Source organism: Myxocyprinus asiaticus, chromosome 5 (assembly GCF_019703515.2).
Source record: "Myxocyprinus asiaticus isolate MX2 ecotype Aquarium Trade chromosome 5, UBuf_Myxa_2, whole genome shotgun sequence".
Taxonomy (NCBI): Eukaryota; Metazoa; Chordata; class Actinopteri; order Cypriniformes; family Catostomidae; genus Myxocyprinus; species Myxocyprinus asiaticus.
Window position 1 is genome coordinate 49638780 of NC_059348.1, and position 9411 is coordinate 49648190.

The 9411-nt window shown below is 38.0% G+C and overlaps 1 protein-coding gene and 4 non-coding genes across 8 annotated transcripts in view; 2 read left to right on the plus strand and 3 right to left on the minus strand.

Moving 5' to 3' along the window:
- The window catches only part of LOC127441101 (ATP-dependent 6-phosphofructokinase, platelet type-like), a 42641-nt gene extending 38715 nt beyond the window's left edge, over positions 1–3926 (minus strand). For 3 of the 4 annotated variants that reach the window (XR_007897272.1, XM_051698288.1, XM_051698287.1), the window contains exons 1-5: positions 3548–3926; positions 2069–2142; positions 790–867; positions 463–652; positions 112–277 (exon numbers count right to left, since the gene is read on the minus strand). Coding sequence is in view for 3 of the 4 variants with exons in the window: in XM_051698288.1 (XP_051554248.1) it covers positions 112–277; positions 463–652; positions 790–867; positions 2069–2142; positions 3548–3632 (593 nt within the window). In the remaining variant the exon portion in view is untranslated. Of the gene's footprint in view, positions 1–111; positions 278–462; positions 653–742; positions 868–2068; positions 2143–3547 lie in introns of those variants that run through there. The other variant, XM_051698289.1, reaches the window with a different exon arrangement.
- Positions 3927–5003: 1077 nt separating this feature from the next.
- Positions 5004–5077, plus strand: trnai-aau (transfer RNA isoleucine (anticodon AAU)). Its single transcript has one exon. It is a non-coding gene; the product is annotated as a tRNA-Ile (tRNA).
- A 2044-nt stretch (positions 5078–7121) lies between these two features.
- On the minus strand, positions 7122–7195 carry trnai-aau (transfer RNA isoleucine (anticodon AAU)). The gene has a single exon. It is a non-coding gene; the product is annotated as a tRNA-Ile (tRNA).
- Positions 7196–7358: 163 nt separating this feature from the next.
- Positions 7359–7430, plus strand: trnaw-cca (transfer RNA tryptophan (anticodon CCA)). The gene has a single exon. It is a non-coding gene; the product is annotated as a tRNA-Trp (tRNA).
- A 408-nt stretch (positions 7431–7838) lies between these two features.
- trnap-agg (transfer RNA proline (anticodon AGG)) lies at positions 7839–7910 on the minus strand. The gene has a single exon. It is a non-coding gene; the product is annotated as a tRNA-Pro (tRNA).
- Between the last annotated feature and the right edge of the window lie 1501 nt (positions 7911–9411).

The following is a 9411-nucleotide window of genomic DNA, read 5'->3' on the forward strand; positions in this document are numbered from 1 at the left end:
GGACATGGTTAGGGTGGGTGGTGTTTTTTAAAATAATGTTAAGGGTGAATTGAGTGGTGTTCCTTGCAGTGTTAGAAAGTGGATTGTGGGGTGATTGGTGTTTGTGTATACCTTTGTGCAGTGGTCATTATTGCATCCACCACCTCTATGATCCTGTGCAGTGCTGAGTCAGTGCCAATGGTCATATCTGTCCCACAAAAATCATTATCTATAGAACCCACCATCCCAACAATATGCAGTGCAGAATGAGTCTGGGCTGCCTCTTCACTGATTTGACCTAGGAGAGGAAAAGAAATAGACAGACAGATAAAAACACGGCAATGATAAGTTGGCAATTGTAGATGAAAAGAGAAGAAATGGGAGAAAAAGTCACAGTAGAATGTAACTAATATTATGGTATTAGATACTGTAAAATAAATCCTAAAAATTCTTCCCATTTATAAGCTCCTCCTACTTTGTTACCTGATTGGACAAGCTCATCCAATAGACCGCTCCACTCCTCCCTAAAGAGATTAGCCCCGGTCAAACTGCCATCTCCACCAATCACACACAAGTTAGTGATGCCACGCTGCACCAGGTTTAAAGCTGCGTGCAAACGGCCCTCATGGGAGCGAAAATCGTTACATCGTGCACTGCCAATCACAGTACCACCCTGTGTGCAGAGAGCGGCAAGCATAGTGGCAGCATACTTAAAAAATGCTGATGCAACAATATTGCAAAGCATCTACTCTATGTTTGAAACTGTGTTAGAATTTAACCTAATAGAATTAAAATTGACAATCTGCATACCACTTGTAACATGCTGGAAACACTTTCCCACGATGCCTCTTTGATGTTGTCACCTCCATCCACCATTCCTTGGTAACCCTGAGAAAGAACCCACTCATTGTAACAACAAAAATTCATTTGTATACTTTTTCCAAGGTAACCACAGAGTGGACACCTTTGTATCTGTCAGTGGCTTTCATATTCCTCCCTTGAAATACACAAAGACAATGGCGCTTGTTGGCATAGTGATACTACATAAACAGCCCTTTATCCTGCATAGATTTCAGACAGAACAGTACAGGTGATGTGCGCTATTTTTCAGATGTTAAAACATATCCAAGCTCAAAATGCACTATAAGTAAACCATTCATTCACAAGTTGAATTAAACACTGTGGCTCTGTGATGCTTTCAAAACACTGCATACTGACAAGCTTGTCATGAATTGCCTTTCCATCATCGGCCCAATGGTTCTAAGCAGGTTGGGGAATGGCTCCAGTAGCCTTTCCACTTGAGCATGGTTTGGTTAGCCTGATCTCATAAACATTACGTGACTGTGGCAAAATTTTTGGAAAATGAAATTATATGCTTTATTACAAGTTTCACTGCAGTTTCCCAGTGAAGTGTCCAGCGAGGTTGCCAAAAGTGAGCGAAATGGTGTCGTAATCAGACTAGGTTTTAAGGTGACTATTAGATGGAGGTTTTAATGAGTAAAACGTGACTCCCTAACCAAACACTTTACCCTAACCAATAGTGTACTAAAAGCAAATGAGAGCTGAATAAAATTCACCAGGAAACTGCAGCGAAACACAGAATGCGGTACTTAAGTCAGTTTGCAAAACTGTAGTAATAGTCACGTTCATTCTATGAGACTAAGTTGGGTTTGGTACGTGTCTATTACAAATTGTTCCAGTACCATTGGTCACTTGCCCAATCAGTCCATTCTAATCCTGATTTCGCAGCACCACTGTGGAAAAAGAAACTGTATCTGTGCCGACAAGCCTGGACTGGTACGGAACGACACAGTACTGCAACAAGAAATGTTTGGATCAATGGTGAAAAAGCACCTTTTTACTCAGTCAATAGTGTGAGTTTGGGGCAGGACTATTTGTTTGTCCAATCAATGGCAGATTGGAGAAGTGTTCAGAGACAGCTGTTGAAGATATTGTTTTTTTTTTTGTTTTTTTTTGCAATTCAATTTGGCGACACTAGTGGTGCCACTTCAAAAAATTAGACACTTCACCTTTAAAGAATGAACTATAAGGGATTCTAAAAATTCAGATCTGTGGAATTCAGACTCACCTCATGAATGAAATAAACTTTGGCTCCCACATAGATCCCCATTCTGACCACTGCCCTTACAGCAGCATTCATGCCTTAAGGGAGAGGGAGAAAACAACACAGAAAGAGCAGGAGTGAGACAGAGAGACAATGAAAGGGTGATTCTCAAATATTCACACATCAACCAGAGAAATTCATTTTTAACAATAATGTTATGGTCTTTAACAAAGTTCTCCTATAGGCTCATAAAATGTTATAATACAAAACATGTGCATAGCACACACAAAGAAGGTGTTTTTGTGTTTGGGGGGCACATAAGTATAAGAGGGGGAGGTGAGGGCTCTGCTCTCTGTATGTTCCTATGTTGACTGTAACTTGACAAATTGAATCAAGCATCTCTTCCCCTGAGGCTAGAGTTTAGCCAAAACCAAAGTGATGGGAGAGCTGCTGCCTGGAGACTGTTGCTAGGAAACATAGTGTCATCAGAGCCACAGCTGAACAAAAAAGGGTCAAAGTGAAAACTCAGGGAGGAACTTTAAATCCTTCTCTTTCAGTGAACTCCAAAACAATTACTTCTTGTATTATTTACCTGGGTTTCTGCTATTGAAGCCTAGTTGTGTGCTCTCCACTATCTGACATGGAAACTGCCACTAACATGATTTGTGCTCTTTATATTAGTTACTTTGTTAAAGAAATAGTTCACCCAAAAATGAAAATGCTCTAATCATTTACTCACCCTCATGCCATACCAGATTTCTCTGTTGTGAACCACCGAATCGAACTAAAAAAACAAACCTCTGTTTTGGCCAAATTTGTTTCGAAATTACCAGGGCCGCATTAAGGTGCACTGGGGCCCCATTTCTCTGGGCCTCTGTCAAAGTTTTGGCACCCATTCATTTGCATTGTATGGACCTACAGAGCTGAGATATTCTTCTAAAACTCTTTGTTTGTGTTCTGCAGAAGAAATAAAGTCATACACATCTGGGATGGCATGATGGTGAGTAAATGATGAGAGAATTTTCATTTTTGGGTGAACTATCCCTTTAAGAAAGCATCTGTTTGGGGGGCCTGAGTAGCTCAGCGAGTATTGAGGCTGACTACCAACCCTGGAGTCGCGAGCTCGAATCAAGGGTGTGCTGAGTGACTCCAGCCAGGTCTCCTAAGCAACCAAATTGGCCTGGTTGCTCGAAGGGTAGAGTCACATAATCACATGGTCGTGATTAGTGGTTCTCGCTCTCAATGGGATGCATCAAAAAGTAGCCTACATTTCGGAATAAACGCTGTAAGTAGTTTGAATTTCAGGTTTAAAGCCCGGAACTGCGTAGTATTTGTATTTTAGTATCTGTTGCACTGGTTCCATTTTGCTCAAATGTTTAATTATAAAGAAAATCAATAGATGTAGACAGGTTAATCAGGTCGAACAAACATCGTTGATATCGGCGCGTCTTAACCGAAAAATAAATATAATAATAATAATAATAATAATAATAATAATAATACCTTGAGCATCTCCACCGCTTGTAAGGACGCCAATGCATTTCCCTGTTCCAGTGAGGTTCTCGAAGTATTTTTTAGTGTCCGGCATTATTCCACGGATATCTTTTCTAACAGACTAATGGCTTTAATGTCAACGTGTGAGGTGAGCAATTCTCCAAAGCAAGCTTTCAGGTGGCCAGGAAGAGGATAAAAGGCTCCGCCGATCAACTTCTCCTCCGGTGTCGGACGCGCGCTTTACCGCCTCTCACGGTCCGGTAGGCTGGCAGCTACCGCCCCATTCTAGATTGACAGCACAATAAGGCAGTAAGCCTGTGGATCACGTCTTATTTGGATACATTTAGACCAGTTGCTTTCCAATGTTAGGATTAATGGAGTGACAAGAAATTCCTGCCGGCTGCTGTCTACCAGGGATGGACTGGACATCGGGAGAAACGTGACTTTTCCCGGTGGGCCGGCCGAAGCCGGTCGCGATATGCACATAAGAACAGCGACTTATTGTAACAGAAAGTATATTATTAGCCTATATGAAAAACTCAGCTCTTTCATGTTTCTTGCTGGACATTAAAACACGAAAAAGTTGCTATCAATAATAAAAAAGCTAAATTTCATACAAGTGTCATCCACTAAATAAGTTACATATTAGTTACTGACAATGCTACAGGATCAATTTGAATGCATTTTATGACCTACTAAGAGAAGCTTTTATTAATCCTTTAACAAAAGGCGAACCTCTGGCAATTCTAAGCATGTGTAACCCAGTAGCCGATATACAGTGGAATTCTTGAAGCTATTTATACACTGTCAGAATGTCTGACAAATGACCTTCCTGCCTTACAGTGTGTTTTGTTATTGTATGTGTGTCACTGACAATAATCTTTTTAAAATCTAGTTTAAAACGTGTCAAGTTCCCTTGCACCTTGAATACATGAGTAAATATATATATATATATATATATATATATATATATATATATATATATATATATATATATATATGTCCAAAAGTTTGGAATAATGTACAGATTTAGCTGTTTCGAAGGGAAATTGGTACTTTAATTCACCAAAGTGTCATTCAGCTGACCATAAAGTATAGTCAGGACATTACTGATGTAAAAAAAACAGCTCCATCACTATTTGAGAAAAGTAATTTTTGATCAAATCTAGACAGGCCCCTTTTCCAGCAGCCATCACTCCAACACCTTATCCTTGAGTAATCATGCTAAATCGGTACTAGAAAACCACTTGCCATTATATTAAACACAGCTGAAAGCTATTTGGTTCGTTAAATGAAGCTTAACATTGTCTTTGTGTTTATTTTTGAGTTACCACAGTATGCAATAGACTGTCGTGTCTTAAGGTTAATATTAGGTAAAAAAAAAGACAGTTTAATGTATACTTATGTATGTGAGAAATAGCTTAGCTTAATAGAAATTACTACATATTTCACACTAGTACGTCATGGCCGGTTAGCTCAGTTGGTTAGAGCGTGGTGCTAATAACGCCAAGGTCGCGGGTTCGATACCCGTACTGGCCAAGAGTTATTTTTTATATATATAACACATTATTTTGTCAATGTTTATTTTTGGCTTATGTGTCAGGGATTATAAAAATGCTGGAAAACTTAAATGGGTCATGACCCAGTTAAGAAAGCAGTGTTCTACAACGCTAATCGGCCATACTGCAAAGAAGACCCGCAACAAACCTTTCCACCTGTGCATATTTAAATGCTAAGTCACCTGCTAAGATGAAACAGAAAAACAAAAAGAAAAGGTTAGAGTGGGCAAAGAAACACAGACATTGGACAACAGATAATTGGAAAAGAGTGTAATGGATCTTAACCCCATTGAGTTTTGTGGGATCAGCTAGACTGTATGGTGCGTGAGAAGTGCCCGATAAGACAGCCACATCTATGGCAAGTGCTACAGGAAGTGTGGGGTGAAATGTCACCTGAGTATCTGGACAAACTGACAGCTAGAATGCCAAGGATCTGCAAAGCTGTCATTGCTGCACGTGGAGGATTTTTTTGATGAGAATTCTTTGAAGTAGTAAAATTCAAATTGTAATAGTAATTTTTCACGTAAATAATGTCCTGACTATACTTTGTGATCAGTTGAATGTCACTTTAGTGAATAAAAGTACCAATTTCTTTCCATAAGAGCAAAATCTGTACATTATTCCAAACTTTTGGCCGCCAGTGAATATACTATGTGTGTGTGTATATATATATATATATATATATATATATATATATATATATATATATATATATATACATATATACATTCAATTATAATTATTATTATTATTTACAAATATCATGAATTTCTGTTTCAAGAATATCAAGAAGTTTCCATATGACCTGAACAAAATGTGCCTTTTTTTTTTTTTTTTTTTTTTTATAAAAATTGGATATAACGTTACTCAGAAAATTTTAATAAGCGATTTATCACACTAAAATCATGTTGACACGCATATTGTGTATGTTTTGTACTTTTAAAACAGTGAGTAATTTAAAGCTTATGGACTGATCCCATTCACTTCCATTGTAAGTGCCTCACTGTAACCTTTTTGCTTGTTTTTTTTTTTTTTTTTTTTTTTTTTAAGAAAGGACAAGTCTAAATAATTTTTTTGTTAATCAACAATATGCCACAAATGCTGTCGCCTAAGCTTAACTCTGAATATAACTTTAAAATAGAGTTCAATGGAATGTATAGCATGTCATCCAGAAGTCAACTGCCGATTGTACAGGCAAGTTTAATATTACTTTGACCCTTGTTTACTGCGATAATAAAGCATCATTAAATCTTTGAGAAAGAGAGCATAAGGCTTGTGCATAAAAGAAAAAAATCATAGTGTTAGGGATGTGTGTGTGTGTGAGTGTTTGTGTGTGTGTGTGTGTGTGTATGAATGAGTTCTATCTTATACTTATCTGCCCTGCCTCTGCTTTGCAATTTACCTAAGGGTAGGATATCGGTCTAAAACACAGGACTGGCAAGCACACAGTGCACAAAGATAGAGAGAGCGAGACTGAGTGAAACATGACCTGTCTGATAGTTGCAGTAGGTCAGGCAGTGACAGGGATAGAAATCCTGCTAAACGGGCCACTATGGCAGTTCACAGAATGTATAGCAGCTAGATTTCATCAATTCTCAAAAAATTCTACGTAAAGGTATGGGCACGCAGGCCTATGTAAAATCTCAGCATTTAAATATGCACTGGTGGAAAGGTTTGTTGCAGAAACTGGCCTCGGGTCTTCTTTGCAGTATGGCCAATTAGCGTTGTAGAACACTGCTTTCTTAACTGGGTCATGACCCATTTAAGTCTTCCAGCTGTTTTATAATCCCTGACACATAAGCCAAAAATTAACATTGACAAATAATGTGTGTGTGTGTATGTATGTATGTATGTATGTATGTATGTATATATATATATATATATATATATATATATATATATATATATATATATATATATATATATGGTTTTTTTTTTTTTTGGTTTTTTTTGTGTATATATAGTATGTATATATATATTTTTTTTAATCTTCAAAAAACAATTTAAGGAAAAATGTAAGTTACTGGCCAGTACGGGTATCGAACCCGCGACCTTGGCGTTATTAGCACCACGCTCTAACCAACTGAGCTAACCGGCCACGATTCCCCATTACGTGTATGACATGTATAGATTTCTATATCGGTAAAGTCTACCTCAAATTTGTTGTAAGTCTTATTAGTCTATCATGATGCGTGCGTGCGTGCGTGCTCGCTCGTTAGTGACTACATACAAATACCGGATAGAGAACTACAAAAATGACTGACCTCGTGGCGCAACGGTAGCGCGTCTGACTCCAGATCAGAAGGTTGCGTGTTCAAATCACGTCGGGGTCAAATTTTTTTTTTCTTTTAATAGTCTAACATTATATGTAATTTGACTTACATAATGAAGTATAGGCTTAAAACAACACAAGTGATTTGTCCCAAGCAGACAGGTACATATGGTACTTTAAGCATATTTAGATGAAGCTACATCAAAAATAATAATCAGCCAATTCAAACAATCTGTTAATACCTTGAAGACATTTATTTGTTATTTGCCATATACTAACAATTCTGAATGGTTGCATGTTTATTCCACCGCACGGGGTGCTCGACGTACTTGCAAGCAATACAGTGTTGACGTCTCTGATATCAACGATGTCCTTGGGCATCGAGTTTTGATTCAAATCTGTCCTCGCATTAATTCACGTCTCTCAGACGAAACATTAAAAATTTTCATGAAGTAAAAAAACACAGATAGGGCTCGTCCGGGATTTGAACCCGGGACCTCTCGCACCCTAAGCGAGAATCATACCCCTAGACCAACGAGCCGACACACAGTGATTTGGAATACTATACTATATGCCAAATACGTCGTCTGATGTCGTTGGTTTTGTTCATATTTTTGATATTTATAACACCTTGTAGTGTTTTGTTATCACAAAACTCTTTTAAAATATAATCTTTTAATGCTCACCGCAGTTCAGCCAAGTTTGTAATTTGGAACAATGCTGTAACCACATTTTCAGGATTGTTATATCCTACTGAGTGGTATGGGTGTTTTTTTGTTTTTTTTGTAAGGCAATCTTTAGAACAAAAATAAAATACAATTATATTTGATTACTTTTTATCAACATATTAACTTTATGTTAAGTTTACTGTGCAATCATATTTCCAGGCAAAATTATTGTCACCCCAGGGACTATTTCTGGCAGCAAGTTACACTTCAGAACAAGTGTTCTTTTTTAACATCCAATATTTACTCATAACTCACTCACCTGCATTGCAACTGTCCTTTCTGTCTGGTTTACATCCTCATGCAGTTCATCTCTCCCTTTCTTTGACCTGATTGTATTCAATAAAATATACTGAAATAGACAGTTAACCAATTTACTCGTCCCTGAGGACAGTTTCGGAGTTGAGCCTATTTCGGCTCACACTGAGCTAAACTGCTCTGGGTGCAGTATGATACTAAAATAATCAGGAGATTATACAAAAGACACAACGCAAATCAAAATTATTCAAACCGAACCTATACAGTTTACTACAATGTATATGTCTGCATGCAAGTAAACTCAATAAAATAACTTAATAAAGGAAATAATTAATAAACTGTTAATAAATTATTCCTGACCAGAGCAATTTAAACACAGGTAATTCCACATGCAATCTCTGTCAGTTTCTTTCTTTTTCTCGCACGCACACACACACACACATGCTCTACCTTGTTCCTCCAGTGCCGAAAAGTGGCGCAGCCTCCGTTGCTAGATCTAAAGTGACGTTTTTGAACTAGCAACAAAGGCTTGAGCTGTATCAAAGCTAGATACACTTGATCAGTACAACAGTTTCTATATTATCTGAAATATGTGGGAAACACGCTCCCGCTCCCCCTCTCTTAAGCTCTCTCACATAGGTGGACACACATAAATATACGCATTACACACACAATTACTCGAAAGCGAAAAAAACAGAGCCATCATGTCAGCGCACACCTGCATGTCTGTAGGGTTGAAAACAGTTGTTAAAGTTTACAACGGAAATATGGCGACACTCGCTGCTGCTCAGAAGTGCTTAAATGTACATATTGCCGATTTTGATGCAATATTACTTCTGACGAGAGCTGCGACAAAAAAGGTAATCCCACAGTTTCTGAGTTTCTCTCTTTTGGTAACTCAAAAACAAACTCGCACACAAACGCACACACACATGCACAAAACGCACTACCTTTGTACTCCAGTAAAGCAGCGCAAGCCTCGCTATCCTCCGTTGCTAGTTCTAAAGTGATGTTTTTGAACTAGCAACGAACTGAATCCGTGGTGGAAGAAAGTAGTTC